The sequence below is a fragment of the Alosa alosa genome, chromosome 6 (genome assembly GCF_017589495.1).
Source record: "Alosa alosa isolate M-15738 ecotype Scorff River chromosome 6, AALO_Geno_1.1, whole genome shotgun sequence".
Lineage (NCBI taxonomy): Eukaryota > Metazoa > Chordata > Actinopteri > Clupeiformes > Clupeidae > Alosa > Alosa alosa.
Window position 1 is genome coordinate 17262708 of NC_063194.1, and position 17446 is coordinate 17280153.

The 17446-nt window shown below is 43.8% G+C and overlaps 1 protein-coding gene and 1 long non-coding RNA gene across 3 annotated transcripts in view; both read left to right on the plus strand.

Annotated features, from left to right (window-relative positions):
* Window positions 1–17446, plus strand: part of LOC125296280 — a 313747-nt gene that overhangs the window by 140693 nt on the left and 155608 nt on the right. The window lies entirely within an intron of this gene.
* Window positions 1–17446, plus strand: part of LOC125296268 (glutamate receptor ionotropic, NMDA 2B) — an 86826-nt gene that overhangs the window by 4543 nt on the left and 64837 nt on the right. The window contains 2 exon segments of the mRNA XM_048246081.1: window positions 1654–1800; window positions 2316–2422. Of these exon segments, the coding sequence (XP_048102038.1) occupies window positions 2396–2422 (27 nt within the window). The 5' untranslated portion in view covers window positions 1654–1800; window positions 2316–2395.

A 17446-nucleotide genomic window follows, 5' to 3' on the forward strand; every position in this document is an offset into this window, starting at 1 on the left:
GGCAACCAGAGTTGTGTTTACCGGCGATGCTCCCCATACCACCATCCCCCATCTATACCCCCAACCCCCATTCCCCACGCCACCGAGAGGCCTTGCTTGTTCTGCTCCGTCACCCTCACCCCAAGACCGTGGCCCCTGCACCCCAGAGATTTAATAAAGAGTCAGTGTGTAAAAAGAAGAGTTCATCCCCCTCTCCTGTCCTCTGCTTGACATGCTGTAGAGCTCAGGGGGTCTGGCTCTGACATTTACAGACGCTCGTTTAGTGGACATTCTTAGCTCCCCTTTCCTTGTGACTCATGCATTTGTGCGATGTACACTATGATGGTCTAGGGGGATTGGGAGGTGTGTTGGAGAGGAACAGTAGCCTATAGAGAGAATTACATGTAGGCAAAGAGGATTTCTAGCTGACAGTCAGTACTGTATTGTGACCCTCATCTGGATTACAAGTAAAAAATGATCCACAGCGTGTTACAGGCTATCTGGCACTCAAATCCACAATTTCATTCTGGAAATTCTATACAGACAAAATTTTGTCTTTCAAAATATGGCTTGTTTTTGGAGAGATGGCAGATGGTTTAGGTGTGTGTGTGTGTGTGTGTGTGTGAGAGAGAGAGAGTTTGTGTTTGAATCTGATGAACCTGTTTTAATGTTGCCTTTGGGGAGTGCCAGATGTGGTAGCATTTGCAAAGTGAATACCATAATGGTTCAAGGTGCAAGGCAAGATGTATAGTGTTGATTTTCCTTTTCATTTGTCCCAAATATGGTCCTATAGCATTGCTGTATTAACTGAGCACCCACTCATAATAATTGTAATACAGGTTACTGCACTGTCTGCATGCATTGTAATCTGAAGAAATTCCTAAAGACTTGATTTGTGAAAAACTGAAACTGAAAACTGTTATCGAAACTGGTTATCGAAGTATTAAACATGGAATATGCAATATGCTGATCAGTGCAATCTGTTGCACCATAGAAACAGTTAAATGGTAATCAGAGTGTTTTAATTTATCATTTATTTACCCAAAGTATGCCCTTTAACATCCCTTTGCTGAATGGACCCATTTGCATAATCTCACTGCACATGCAAATGTACAGTACTGAGAAATGCATATGAAAAATTAGTATTGCTCAAATGCATTAATCATACTCCTTCTGAACTTGCTCTGTGAAGTCTTAGTTGGGGGGAGGGTTTAGAGAGAGAAATGTGTAAATTCTTGTTTAGAAAACATCATTTATCAGTCTAACTGGTTGGGGAAATGTTTCACATCACTGATTTTACTTCTCTTGCTACTCTTTTATTGTAGTGCAGAGTGTAGATAGGTGCAGGTAGAAAATTAATTAGGCTAAAGAGATGAAATGCACACTTGTGACTTACTTACCCACTAATGGTAGCGGGAAAATGAAAACCAACTATTCATTATATCTAGGGTGATTCATAGGGGGGGTTATCAGTCACTGACGATTTTAATTCTGCTCCATAATATGTAACAACTGTCCACAAACGTCTAAGGGCTACATGGTGGTAGGCTTCATGTACCAAGCACAAGCTGGCCTCTTACTAATCATAGTCTCAACAGTGGTATAGGGCTCTTGTCCTTCAGACACGTTAAAAAAAGCCAACGCCAAGAGTGTTACATTATTCCTCTTTTCCAGACTTGCGACTACAAAGCGATTGAATATAGAAGGGGAGGCTTCGGATTACCCGCGCTGCAAAAGAACATCTGAAACACCAAAACCCTCACGTGCATCTCAATCACTTGAGACTCAACAGCTGAGCTACTTTGCTTTCCCTCAGCAACTGTAAGTATTCATGAGACGAAACAAGAATTGTTATTGAAAAGTTTGATATGAACTATTTATGTGGCTAATAGTTAACCATTAACCAAAAGCATGACTAATTGTAATACTTAGTGCAAACATGTTATCAATATGGATAACAGAGCATTAGGCTACATAGGAAACTGGAGGGTTACCCTCGAGGTAACTACTAGTTCATTTCTATCCAAGAAACAGTATTGTCAATGTGTCATTTAGAAAGCTATTTTGAAAAAAAAAAAAGAAGACGTCAGCATTTGTGTTTTTAGATGGCCAGTGGCTTGGGATCGCATTATTGTGAAGTAGGCCCACCCTACTAATTGGCATCATTGTAGTAAACGGCTTCATTTCCAATAGTTGAATCACTGCTTCACCTTTTCTGCATAGCCTACAGCCTGTACCCCTTAAATGTTTGAAGCATGCCTTTAATGTGTAGTAGTACATGTTCTCCATATGCTTTTCCTCTGTGTCACTCTTTCCCCCTCCTTGTGTGGTTTTAGGAGTCTACCCTCTGTCTGAGGCTATGAGAGGAAGAGCGGCATCCCAGGCCACACCACCATGCTAGCTCTGAGAGGCAAGGATGAGATTTTGGCTGGCAATACACAAGGTAAGAATGAAAACATTGGCCCTCTCTCCTGTTCACCCTCCACCCGATGCTTCTGTGAGCCAAATGTTGCAATCTGTGAATCTGTCAATCTCATCAACCTTCCAAATCTTGTCAAACTTACCGAGAGTATAAACCGTATATTGTGTGTGTGTGTCTGTAAGTGAATATAGATTTTTGATGGTCACTATGTATTTTATGTTAAAGCAACTGAACAAAAGATCGAGACAATGAGTGTTTCTTTGTGGTAAAGTTCAACCCTTGATGTGTTCTGAGGAGGGGAAGTGCCAAGAGTATGGTGACCTCCCCAGCGGATGTGGGAATTGGGTGATGTTGCTTTGATGGGTGCACTATGGTTTATGTTGGCCATGTGGACTGGTTTCAGAGGGGCTGACCTGCTGCGATCAATTGCATGTCAAGGAGTGTGAGCATGAGGTGCTATCGACTATTGGCTTCATTTGCATGGCTTTGGGAATATTGATCAAGCCATTACGGGATTTGTTAGATAGGATTCTGTGGTCAAAGTTGCAAGCAGCTTTATATAAGGCATGAATGTGTGTAGTGCACACAGCAGGCCACATATGTGTGTGCATGTATGTTCCTGGCACTACTGTTGATTTGCATTAAGAGCTGCTGTAGATGTCTTTCTCACCTGGCAGCACAGCTACTGCAGGATATCAAGACCATGAAACATGGAGATGTCAGCCGTGCCCATAAAGTTCCATAGGCGTCCATGATCACAGCGCACACGTCAGCTTTATCATGACAGCTCCTTGTTCGCCGCAACCCTCTCAATTCCGGCTCCTCACTGAGACTCTATCTGTCTTCTCCTCCTTCCTCCACCCTCTCTCCTTTTGACTTTGAACATACGCTATCGCCCCTCGCTTTCCCTCCTGTTCTTTTATCGCCTTTTTTTTTTATCCACCCCTTTCTTCTCTTCATGCACCGTTAATCAGGCAGGACCCTGCTTAAGGGACTGGAATGTGGTGACAGGTGTGTGTGTGTGTGTGTGTGTGTGTGTGTGTGTGTGTGTGTGTGTGTGATGGGGCAGTTTGCCGAGGAGCTTGTGATTAGGGAGCGGTAGAGACAGCCAGGGCTGCACCAGTGCAGGATGCTGCTACACCATGGATGCTGCTGTTGCTGCTGCTCCTGCCGCCGCTCTCTGGTGCAGCTGCCTCCGTCGCCACAGCGACTGGACCTGCCATCGCCACCACGGCTGCTGCCATCTCTATAATTACTAGTACTTGCTTAATAGCTACTCTGTGGCAGCCTTTACTGCTGCCACCGTCACAGCAATGCAATTACTGCAGCCTCATCCTCCCCGGCCTCTGGTATTATGAAGACCACTATGACTATTACTCTTAAACGTCCACAGTTGTATTCGGGGAGTTTAATATTCTGCTATCCCAGACCCCCACTCCCCTTTACCTCCCCATTCTCACCCCCCTCCTCTCAATGTTAATGTTTTTTCATATGAGCAGTCTTTTGAGTCCTGAATTCAATTATAGCCCCAGTGTTCTTTAATGGAGAAAGCTTAGGGCCAGAACAATGTAAAGGCCTATTAGAATAAGAGCTCATCGATCCTTTTAAATCCTTATCAGCTGCTCATTTATTCAAATCACATACGACATTTCTCTTGCCTCTCTATAGTCCGTCACATCACACACTCATGTACTGTATCAAGCACTCCGCTGCGGGCCCTGTCTTTCGGTCGGTTGTTTCTGATGTGCGGCGATGGGAGAGACATGAGGAGTGCAGGGAAGAGTTTGAAAATGTTTCATGGCTTCGGTAATTACAGCTGGGTGAGGACTGTCACACAACAAACTTTCTTGCTCTCGCACAGTGTAAAAATGCATTTTTTTTGTTTGAAATCGCATATTTTGAGATAAGAGGGCCACGTATTACTTATAATAAAACACACACACACACATATACACACAAGCAAACAAGCACAAATGCATTCCTTATCAAGAAATTGTCCAATACAGTCAGCTGCTAAAAAAATATAGTATATATAATAATATAGTACAGCAAACCTCATTATGGTGACTCTCACACTCAATTTTTCTAAATCTTGATAAGCTGTGTGCTGGCCCCTGAAATTAACTGCAGTCGGCATGGTCTCGCTGTCTTAAGTGAATTTTTTGGTGAAAGCCATTTTTTCCTTCTCTTTGTAGGATATTCAATAATTGACACTGTTCTTTTATATCTTTGTTTAAGTGTGGTGGAGTAGAGGGAAAGACAGAAACCCAGGGAGGCAGCCTGAGAAAGAGAGCAAGTTGGAGAGCGACAGGGGAGATATTTTACTTTGAATGTGTAATTATAAAAGGCAGACAAATGGATAGATGGAGTGAGAGAGAGAGAGGCATAAAGAGAGGAAAGAGAGGGGGGAGCAGAAGGAACCAGCCCGAAATTATTCTGCAAGTACCCTGTAGACAGGGTTGGGTCAGATTACTTTGAAATGTAATCCATTACTGACTACAAATTACATGGCAATGTTTGTAATCAGTAACGTAATCAGTTGGATTACCAAAAACATGTAACGTAATCTGATTACTTTTAGATTACTTCAATAAATATGTTTCTTAAGTAAAAGACACCACCACTGAATTGATGAAAGAATTCTCATTCTATTTTTCTCTTTATTATTTCATTACATCTAAGAAATCTCTTTTCCCCTGGGGATCAATAAAGTATCTATCTATCTATCTATCTATCTATCTATCTAAAGGATTCCTGTGTGAATTAACTGATCTTTTTTTAGTGTTACTTTGAGGTCACCAGGTCCCATTGTCTAAAAAACACCCCACACTAATACACAGTGGTGTAGTGGGGATTTTTAAAGTGGGGGGACGCTATTTTAATGACGTCATTGCAAAAACTGTCACACTCGCACTTCCACATACATCGGTGCGTAAGGCCAAGGCCAAATTGTTACCAGCTTTCGTGAACATGAAACCAAATTAAAAAAACAAACAATTAAATGACATGGATTAGCTTCAAAATGTAGCCTAATGTCTTCACCCAAACTACACTTTTCCACTCAAGTCTATGAATATGGTCTGTAGCTTTTCATTTTGTTGTATCATACAATAAACAGACAAATCATAATGTAGTAGCCTATGTAATATAGCGTAGTCTAATCTCCTTGACGCATAACATGCCATGGCATGGCTTCATTCATTACCACACGTAAACGATGGCAATAACAATAGCACAAGCAGGATTTACACGCAAATTCAACACGCTGTGTGGGCACTGGAACTCCGTTTGAGGGGGCGTCATATGAATGTCATTGCAAATTATTAAAATAGGTTTTTTATGTGCAGAGGTGCACATAAAACAAAACAAAAAATAACAGAAAGAACACTGGGCAGGCAAGCAGTCATTTGAAAAGTTTTTGTTTGGATGAAAGTAGCTGCACCAATCGGAAGTTTTTCCTAAAGTTGTTCAGGTTCACCGTTTGGGTCATTACTTATGGTTAAATAGCCTTATCACTTATATTGGAGCTCCCTCGATAAAAATCACTCGTATTACTCACACATGCTTATCGTCTCATTTTAACCTCTGGATTAGCCTACCTGCTTTCTGCAAAACACAAACGAAGGGCCATGAAGATGCTTGCTAGATTTGGATACAGGCAGTTGCATAATCTATGGTTTTCTAGCCACTTTCTAGCTACTTTCGGGTAATGTGGAACGACAAGCTGTGTAGTTTTTAATGTTTTTACGCATGGTGGAGTGCTACAGCATGACGGTCATTCTTGTAACAAATTTTAGGACAAAGAGGCCTAATTGGAGATGTTTGCGTGATGCGTTGTTACCACTAGTAACAACACTTGTTATATTAATAAATGCTTTTTAAAATGCTCAAAACAATGCTCCAAGAAGTGGGGGGGGCGGTGTTCCCCCGCGTCCAACGCACACTACACCCCTGCTAATACATTTCCATAGCTATTCTCCACTTTGGGGGTGGTGTTTTGGTGGTTGAAATTTTCAACAAATCCCAAAATGTATCACTTAGTCATCATGGATGTGATCATGGATCACTATTCTCCAAACATGCACATCTCAGCTTAACCTTTATGGAGAGGAGAATTCCGGTGTGATATTGACCTAAAGTGTGTTGAAACATGATACCGAGTGTGAACGGATGTCTCATAGCCCATCTCGGCTTGTCCCCTGCACTCCAAAATCTGGCGCTAGTTAGCCGATGCTACCAACAGCTTTTTCAATGGTGGTGCTTCGGCTTCGGGCTAGCCATGCAAATAAATCACTGTTTTACACAGGTATGATAAGGGATCAGATTCCAAAAATAATTCAGTCCAGTTTCTTCCAGTAGCAGCAACTGGAATCCATGCATTTCCATGGAATTAGTTTTGGAATCTGATCCCTTATCATACCTGTTCATTCTTACATTTCGACTTATCGTGACTAAATTCAAGATGGCTGCAAACGCTAAAACTTCGCGCGGAAGATACTGTCTGTATAAATCGTCTTGTAAGTAAACTACCAGTGCTTTTTCAAAGTTCTCAATGTCTCGTTTTAAATGTCAGGGCCCTCGGAAGTCTACCAATGAAGTGTGGAGATACATTGAGCCTCGTAAATGGTGTAAAACAGTGATTTATTTGCATGGCTAGGCCGATGCGAGAAAGCACCACCATTGAAAAAGCTGTTGGTAGCATCGGCTAACTAGCGCCAGATTTTGGAGTGCAGGGGACAAGCCAAGATGGGCTATGAGACATACGTTCACACTCGGTATCATGTTTCAACACACTTTAGGTCAATATCACACCGGAATTCTCCTTTAACAATGTAATTGTAATCTAATTACACATTTTTTTTATTGTAATCTGGGCTGATTATAGTTACTTGATTTTTGTAATCTGATTACGTAATCCAGATTACATGTAATCCGTTACTACCCAACCCTGCCTGTAGATGTATGTAGATAGGGCTAGCGAGAGTGCAATTAGGCATGTCTCTGAGGTTTGAGGAAGGGAAGAGATAGATAGGAGAGGAGGGGAGACAGGAAAGGATAGCTGTTTGTGAGGTCAGGAATAATAGTATGCATATGAACACATTTGCTATACCAGAGTGGAATTTGTGTTTGTGTGACACACACACAAATTCCACTCTGGTTGAAATGCTTTCGAAGTTGATAGGAGGGACATAACTGAATGTGTTATTCTAGAGTTGAGGTAAAATGAAAATACCGTACAGGAGTTTTAGGGGTACTTAGCAGGGGTATTTAACCCATGGGTTATTTTCAAATGAATAAAATGAAAAATAACACAGTGTATCTTTTGGATTGTGCTAATTGCATGGCACCAGCAGTTGTCAGTACCAAGTGAATTACATTTTCCCCCCGTTTGGCTGATATGTTTTCTGCACGGGCGATTGACTGACTTGCAAACTGAAATCAATGTGCGGTTATCACCTTGTGCTTGCATTTTGTTCCTTCCCATGAGGTACGATTGGAGCACCCCTCACCTGGAGTCCCAGTCATTACCAGCGGGTTGCATTTTCATCATTTACATCAGTGACATCTGGTACCTGCTGGTTCGTCTGTGGGTGCTGCTGTGCAGAGGCGACGGTGACATTGAGTTCCGACAGAAAAGTGGCTGAGCAGTTTTAGAAGAGCAAATTTCTCTCTCTCTCTCTCTGTCTATCTATCTATCTATTTCTCTGTCTCCCTCTCTGTATCTCTCCATCTCTCTCTGTCTTCATCCCTCTATCTATCTGTCTATTTTCCTTATCTGCCTTAGTCAGCACCTCATGCAGACAGAGGTGAAAGGTCATTCATTTATGTCTTGTTAGTCTAATTGTCTGTCTTATATAGCTAGGCCTCTTAACATCTCTGGTAATTAGTAACCTTGCACTGGTGCTTAATTGGTCAGCACTGGAGAAGCCAAATAAATCGGCGAGTCGTTGTCAACCAGGCAGGGGATGGTCAGGGGGAATGTATGGTACAGTATGTGTTTGTAGGTGATGTGCAGCTTGATGTGTGGAGCTGGGCCGCACCCTTGAAACGAACCACAAAGTGCAGCGGCAGCAGTGTGCGATTCTGACTGGAAGTGAAAGCAACATCTGAGCAGCGTGTTGTTTTGTTGGAAGCCGTTTGAGTTGTGTGAAGCCCATTTATAATTGAGGAGCGGCGAAAAAAAAAAAAAAAAAAAACCTGTGTGCGCCGCTGTGGCTGATGTGGCACTCCCACAGATTAATTCACGCAGATTTACTCAAACTGCCGCTTTATGAGGAAACACTCTGTCTCTGCTGTCATTTCCGATTAAGACGCAACCCCTACTTAACTGCTACGCAAACTGAGTTTCAAACCCCAGGTTGAACATGTGTAATGTTCTCAGCATTAGATTTTTTTTTTTCATTATTAAACTTTAAAATGCTTAGCTGTGCTGTGGGACCTGTGCTGTAAATGTGCTTCATGTTATTTAATCTCTCTGATCCATGCTTAGCCACTGAGACAAAGTTTGTTGTGTGATAACACAGCATAGGTAGACATGGTCAGAAGCACAATGCGGCTTGTGGTGTATGCCTTTCTCATTCACATGAATTTTGCTGAGTTTTATCACTGCTCTACTTGAACCTGAGATGGGCTATGTGAAGAGACATCGGAGAGGGATCTGACATATAGAAACATTGTGAAAACCACTGAACAGGACCAGTCGGTAGTTGACAAGCTGCGGGTTAAGTAAGTGACTGTCTGGCTTCCTGAGCACTCGGCTTTCCAACCGGCACTGAAATGTCATTGCTAACATTCTGCTGCTCCCCGTGCCAACCCCCAAACCCCCAAGGCGACTTTACTGCACAGAACTTCCTCCATTCACTCCATTCATATTTTTCTGGAATGGGGGGGGGGTTGATTGGTGCGGTATTTCAGTGGAGGGGAGGAACAATGGCCCTGGGTTGCGCCTGCGCTTGCCTCTGTGGGGAGACCGGTGTCCTGCCCCATGGGACAGCCACACACGGCCTGTCACAGGCTCTGATATGTGGCAGCCAGGCCACTCAGAAAGCCGTGGGTGTGGGCCGCCAGCGCTGCTGCTGCTGCTGCTGCTGACACAGACATATATTTATTTACCTCTGAGGAATAGCATTGGGGCCGAGGCCTGGAAAACACAGAGAGAGGGAGAGAGGGAGAGCAGTCTGTGAACAGTCTGCTGGGGATCCATACCACCAGGCTACTGCAAGTTTTAAAGACCAAGTAGACAGAAATGGGAATGCAATCCACCCAGGCCAAGCTGTTTCTTGTGTATTTATACTACAGGAAATAAGGTCTGATTTCATAGTAGCGTTTTCCCATCAAGGTAGGATCTCAGAGGTAATCTCTGGACTCCAGTATAATTGTAGATTAATAAAACAGTGGGTTATTTTGACGGTTGGAAGCAGCAGATACTTAATTAATGGCCTGTTGTCAGTCAGATTTACATGCTGACCCTAGTCTGCCTCTCCATTCAAATTCTAATTGATTTTCTCAAGACAAACCGGTTTAGTTAGCTCAAATAGTAATGAGTCCGCTTTAAAGAGGAGGTGGTGCTGGAGGAGGTGGGAAGCTCACTTGGCCATCTATTATTTATGGAGCAGCAGAGACCTACGTGTGCACTGTGGATGTCACTTCCCTCAGATTAATGTACACAGATTTATTCCTGCCACAGCGTTATAGGAAACACAACTGTCTGCGCTGTCATTCCGTATTTAAGCCCTAACCGCTGCTAAACTGCCAGGCAATGTTCTCCAGTCAGGGAATGGTGGTATTCCAGTGTTTCATTAGGGCTGTGCCTCACTATATGGAGAGATGCTGTGCTTTAGTGTTGAGTGACTCCAACATCTTGTTCATCAGAGCCAGTTTTTTTTTTTTTAAATGATCCTCTAGAAAGCCAAACCTGGCTGTGACTCTTTTTTCTCTGTGTAGCATTTGAGCTTCATTTCCAGCACAATGGGCCCTCGTGTGGAAGAGCTGTCCCACATTTATTCGAAAAAACAGAGCCCCACATAGCAGCGCAGCAAACCCACTTGCGTCCAGCGTCGTCTTGTAGCATGTAGGACAGTCAGCTCCGAAATAGAAATGGGACTCGACCAGTGAATGGGTCTGGCTGCCTACCTGTCTGCCTACCCTTTTTAACGACACACAAGAGTCACCCTTTGGAGTCTACAAGTGTTCTCTGAAGATGGCCGGTGTCAAGGGTTGCGCACGGTGTAGTTATCAGCGGAGCAATGAGCGACGGCTTCGTCCATGTTAAAGTTGGCGCTGCGTGTGAACAGCTTGCTAATTAATTAACCATGACTGGGGGTGGGAAAGGGGTAAGGGGGGCAAGTGTGATAGAGAGAGAGGAGAGAGTAAAGGGGGATGGGGAAATGGATAGGATGAGTGGAAGAGATGTGTGTGGAGGGGGTGCAGGTCCAGGCCCAGTCCATAAATAAGTCCCTCAGAGGATTATCAGTTGATAACCAAAAAAAATCTCACCTCTCAAGAAGACGAGACAATTAAGACAAACTCGCAGGGAGGCCGGCCCTAACGATGTGCTTGTTACTAGTGCCATGTTTGCTCCGCACACTCACACATACACACACACACACACACACACACACACACACACACACACACACACACACACTCACACTCATACAGACACACACTCACACACGCATGCAGCCAGGGGAGAAAAATCAAAGGCAGCCTTATGTAGGGCTTCAGGAAGTATCATAGATGGCAAGGAAGCGAGAGAGACAGACAGACAGACAGACAGACAGACCGCTCTGAGAGCTCCACTGACTCCCGGCGATGACTACGTACGCTAACACACTTACTTCTGAGAACAGTGCTGAGAAGCCCATGCCACTGACTGTCCCGATCACGAGAAGTGCTGCTCCTAACCGAGCTCGGGCTTCTTTATGTTGCATTCAGATGCGACTCAGCTGCTTGCCAGACTGTCTCACTCAGGCCAAGCGCTCCCCTCTTCTCTCCTGTCCTTTCTTGCCATCCCCCTGCCCCCCCCCCCCCCCACACACACCCTCCCTCGTCAGACGGGCGTCTCCAGCAGGCGGCTGGAGGTGTGCGCAGGCTGCGGTGCAGCTGTTGCCCTGGCTCCACACACTGGAGCCGCGGGCTGGAGCTGGTGCTGGAGCCGGACCAGGGCCAGCAGCACAGGGCCACCTCTCCACAGGGCTGCTGGGGAGCTGTCCAGCACCTTTCATCTGCTCTGTCCATTTGGCAGCCACTGTGAGGTGGAAAAGTGCTCATCTTGTGTTAGGGCTGGATGCCCCAAGGCTAACATGAAGAACTGACTACTTTGTGGCCCTCAAGGGCCAGTGTGTGTGTGTGTGTGTTTGTGACATCATGCATTCTATGCTCCTTGGCTGGGTATAGATCCAGGATCTGAAAAAGTGCAGTCGGGTCGTCTCAGTGTGTGCTTGTTTTCTCAGAGTGTGTAAGGATGTGTAATAGCACAGCATTTGGCTCTTACTTTGCATCATGAACCTGTGCCAAAGCCTAAAGAATCAATCAGAGAGAGTGACAGAGTGGAGAAGAAACTGGGAGAAGGAAACACACATACAGACACAGACACAGACACACAAAACAATAGCATCGTTCTGCCAGACTAGATAATGGTGGGGAAAAAGCATCAAATGAAGAGCCTTGGGACAAAGACACGCTTACTCCTTCATTTACCTCTGGGTTCCTATGAGTCAGATTTTTATTTGTGCTAATGATAATCTCCGTTTCCTGCTCCTGCTTGAGCAGTCTGTGTGTGTGCCCTGTGTGCTTCCTGTTCCTCTGTCCCATCTGTGGATCATTGCCTTTAATGAAACTTATGCCCAACTGCTTTGATTTCTCTCTCTCTCTCTCTCCCCACCTTTTGTGCACTTCTGTTTCTCTCTCCTCCCTCTCTTTCCTGCTTTCCTCCATCCTCTCTTCCCCACTGCTCTCTTTCTCTCCCGCACACACAGGCACACTCGCTCTCTCTGGCATTTTTTAATTAAAATCTGTGTGTATCGGGGGATTTCAGTGGTGCTGTGATTTAAATGAGAGAGTGACACAACTTCAACATTACTGTCAGGGCCAAAGCAAATTCCATCAGGTCTAGTGAATTCTGCTACGCTGGCCATTCCCTGCCAACTCCTGCGTTTATATTCTGACATACACCCTCTCTTGCATTGATATTAAGAGTGTATATGGGATTGAATTCTCCCTTATATATATATATATATATATATATATATCACATCATATATATATCACATCATATATATATAACTGTGGAAGCTGTTATATAAACTCCTGCGTTTATATTCTGACATACACCCTCTCTTGCATTGATATTAAGAGTGTATATGGGATTGAATTCTCCCTTATGTGTCCTACTGTGGAAGCTGTCAGGCTGTTTGTGCTACCTGGCAACTAGGCAGCTAGAAACAAACCCTGCAGTGTTCTTATGGGGGTAAATTCTGCACCCCCGGCACCTTCATTCTTTCCCCCAACCTCCCTGGAGTCATCACTTAAGCGCTGGATGGGGGTCGAGTCTTCATAAATCAGGATGTTACAACCGCCACTGAAGCTGGTTTTTAATTAAAACTGTGAATCAGTCTGGCCCATGTTATGAATTGAATTCAGCTGTGACTGAATAAAACATCATGGCCGTCCAGCAAATTTGTCTCTCCGGTTGGCGGCCATGCTCTTGATGATGTTGTAAAATAGCTGAAGTGTTCGCAAAGGGGAAAAGGAGGGGAAGGCAGAGATACTGAGGAGAGCATCAAGAGAGCTCTGGCATGAATGGATGTGGACTGAACCACAGGGTGGGGGTAAGCCCCCCTATAAATCTACTCAACTGGAAATACTAAGAAATACTTGAACACTTGTACAAATATTGGATTCACTCAGCAGCATTTTCTTAGACAATCTTAAAATGCTCACAATAATGGATTCATTTGAATTAATAATGCATGTGCTTTGATTGAACGCACACTTGTTAGTCTGTTCCATACCAGTTTAATTCGAGCAGGCGTCTCAGTTCAATGCAACCGTGCTTCACATCTGTGAGTGTTTGGTGAGTTTTGTATCTGTGGGTATGTCATTGATGTCTACACACATGTACAGGCTGTTGAATCACATTAGAACTCCTGTCTGCATTCCAGCCTCCTGCTGCAGTAGCGGAGTGCTTCATTTGAACACTGTGAAGCACATGAACGCTCTGCATTACAGTTCCAGTGAAAAATGGATTCTTATAAATCTGCCGACTTTTGCCTCAGCGATCTCAGCCCATTCAGTTAAACGCTATCTCACATCGGCACATAAAACGAATAGGCGATTTAGCTCATTTCCCAGAAAATGTTTCCCTTATTTCACTTTTTTTTTTTTAAAGAGAGCTCTTGTAGATAAAGAAATGAAAAAAAAAGAAGCCATGATAAAAAAAGGTGGAACCCATGAATATATTTACACATTTTACAGTGTTTCTTAAAGGCTGCTTTTAAAACTACCAGCAGGCTGAAACTCGACAACATGTCTTTATGAGCCCGGCTTTATTTCTAATTCATGACCTTTTCGTGTCTGTGTCTGGGGCTGACATAGACCCTGAGAGAGAAGGTATGAATGTACCAGAGGAGATGCCCTGAGCTGGTGGATACCATTCTGCCGTCTCTCTTTCTCCTGCTTTCTCTCTCCCCCTCTCACACACACTCGTTTGTTTGACTTGCATGCCCGAAAATGCTGAATGCCGGCTGAACCTTGATGCGGCTGGCACAGGCAGGCTGGCGGGATGATAAGGGGCTCTTAATTGGAGGTGTTGCTGTCACTCCATTGATCACAATGCAAATTTAAGTGCCCCCTCATTCCCCCAACCCCTGACTCCCAGGGAGAAATAAACTTCGCCAGCAGTCTTGTGCATTGCATGGAGAACAAATAAAAAAGAGTGAAAGGGAAGAAGGCTTTTATTGCAAAGGAAGATTTTCAGGTGGGCTCAGTTTTCTGCCATAAGGCGTGTGTGCCTGGAACTGCATAAAGAGGTTAATCAGTGTGAAATGCCCTTGAAATGTCTCCAGTGTTTCCTCAGCATGCTCCTAGCCCTTTGACAACATAGTTGGATTGTAATGAAATTGAGGTTGCGTTTGATGTGCTCCAATGAAAGGCCAGCGCACTGCTGATGTGGTTTGACAGGAGGCACAGGAAGTAACCTGCCACTGCCGGGGGTGCTGAAGAGGAAGTGTATGTATTGTCACTTGGCAATTGCAAACTGAGTAACTTTTCTCCCAATGTACCACCATTCATGGAGATATCACTGATTACTTCATGGGGAAAAATCTAATGCATAGGTCATTGGACAAATACAGTTATGTATTTTGCTGTTATTTTGCTAACTGAATTTTTGAGCAATTATTTAGTATTTTACATGTACGTTTATATTTACATTTAAATGTACATGTACATTTGATTTACAGTACGTCTGATAAAACCCATAATGGCATCGGTGATTGTTAAACCTATGTGAACAGTTGCTGTGCAAGTGGTAAAAACATTATAGGATAATAAGGAATTTATTCCTATATGAAAATGTTGTTTTTTGTCTCACTTCAAAGTTTGAACCCTGTGGCTGCACCATTTAACCTCCTCTAACACTTCAGTGCAGCTTCTTCATCGCCTGATCAATATTGTGGAGCTGTCACATTTCGTGCAGTAGACGGCAGAGTCGCCGAGGTGCTTATAGCGCTGGAGGAGGTAGACGAGGAGGAGGAGGAAGGAAGAAGAGGAGTACTGTCGCCGCACTTCTAGATTTGTCATGGCTCCAGCGTGCTGTCGCTGCAGAGCCGGGTGGGCGGAGACGGGGGTGGGATTAAACACAGGGCATCCACTGGGACGAGCTCCCAGGTGTCGTTATCACTGCGGGGAGCCCTGTCATTGGTTGAGCTGGAGAGCCTAGGCCCAGGGCTTGAGGAAGACAGACGTGCTAGCTAGTCCCATGCCAGTTGTAAGATAGTGTTGACCTTGCAGAAAAAAGTGTGAGAATATATGTGCGGTGCTTAAAGCGATCACAAGATTTCAGACAAGTACAGCACAAAATTGTGAAGTGCTTACTGTGGTGTTATCTCTTCTGTTATGAGTGGAACATGCTACTTTTTGCTTTAGTGTTGCCATCATGTTATGATACGTAAACTAAAAGGTTGTAAAATTGAATGTGTAAACACTAGATCTGTCCTAGAAACTGGCACATTTAGGATAGTATAGCTGTGCATTTATATCTGTTATATGTTTGTAACATCTGTCGTAAAATCTGACACATTTAGGACATGATGCACAAGTATAGCTGTGCATTTATATCTGTTATATGTTTGTAACATCTGTCAGCTTTGTGAGTTAGTTCTTGTTTGTTGTCTTGTCTTGTTTGTAGTTCTCGTGAAATGTGTCCAAAAATGAAAATGAAACGATTTTAGCTGATTTTTCTGCTTTTTAGAAGCTTTGTGAAGGTATTGTCAAACAGTCAAATTGAACCATTGCTGAAGTATCTTGGAAGTTAACACTGACCTTAATAGCACATACATGGATTTATAAAAGCATGTGTATATAAGTATTCACTTTTTGTACCTGATGAAAGTGCCTATTAAATGATAGATTTATATATGGCCGTGCACTGTAGCAAAACCTAGCCCTATCAGGGTGCATTAGGACATGGTTGTTGTGCTCTTGGGGTCATCAACATGTGAGCAGCCACAGAGTGGCATCTTATTTACGGGCCAGAGATTGATGAGCGAACAGTGAACTGCTGAGGTAACAAGGTTGGATTAATGGCATTTCTCTGTTGTTGTGCAAGTGGATTTTCAAAGCTTGCACAGTGATAGAAATAGTGTTTTGTTTGCTTACATGTTTTATCATGTCTTTTGGCAGTGTTACTTTGATATTTCAAATAGGATTTGTGGCCATGTCGCTTTGATATTTATTTTTTGGGGTGAGGACCAGTGTCTATGTTTGGGCTGTGTTGCAGGTAGGTGGGAGTGATGAGGGTTTAAATGTGGAAGGTGGGCTTTGGTGTTGGCTGAATGTGTTTAGCTGTTATCGGTTGTCGTTTGTGACTGACGTGTTTCTCCAGTCAGAGCAGATGTCAAGCCACCTTCCGTTGTGAGATGATCAGTCACTTTGGGATGATGCACCACCACCTTGCCAAGTTCTTCAGTCTGTCTTTGTAAATCTATCTTTAGAGTTTCCAAACTTTGTTTTATGTATTTCAGGTAAATCTTTGTTCCTTGTCATGCAGTGACACATACAACACAATCATACATGTAAAGGTAAACAAAAACACACAGGATTTACATACTCACACTCACATAGTTCCCCCTATCTTTGACAACACACACACACACACACACACACATGCACAAACTCATGAACACACACACACACACACACACACACACACACAGATACATACACACACTCATGCTCACACACAGACACACACATACACACGCACATTATACAAAACCACTGCCTCACACCTACCTAATCCAAAAGACAGGACACAGGGTCCAAAAATAACATCTTGAAATGAGATGGACAGAGGAGGACAGATTACCGCGGCCCTAATCTGTGAAAAGCTGTCAATAAAACACATTTAAAGTGATTACAGGGCAGCTACTGGCACGAGTGAGGGGTCACCCCGGTTTCCTTTGCTACTCTGTGGTGCACTGACTGAGCAGCAGAGTCAGCAACGCATGTCCACACACAAGCACACATAGTGTGATGGGGACATGGACACACACACACACACACACACACGCACACTGTCTCTCTCTCTCTCTTGCACGCACGCACACACACACACACTCACACAAACAGACACACACACTGTCTCTTTCTCTCACACACACCCACATACGCACACATGCATGTAGCACACACAGTCAGTTTGTATACAGAAGAGTGAGACTGGCATCACAGAGACGGATCTAAAGCCCTGAGTCCGTCCTGTGTTCCTTGCTCTCCAGGAGGAAGTAGCTGTAAATAAAATGGCTCCAGGGAGAGTTCAGG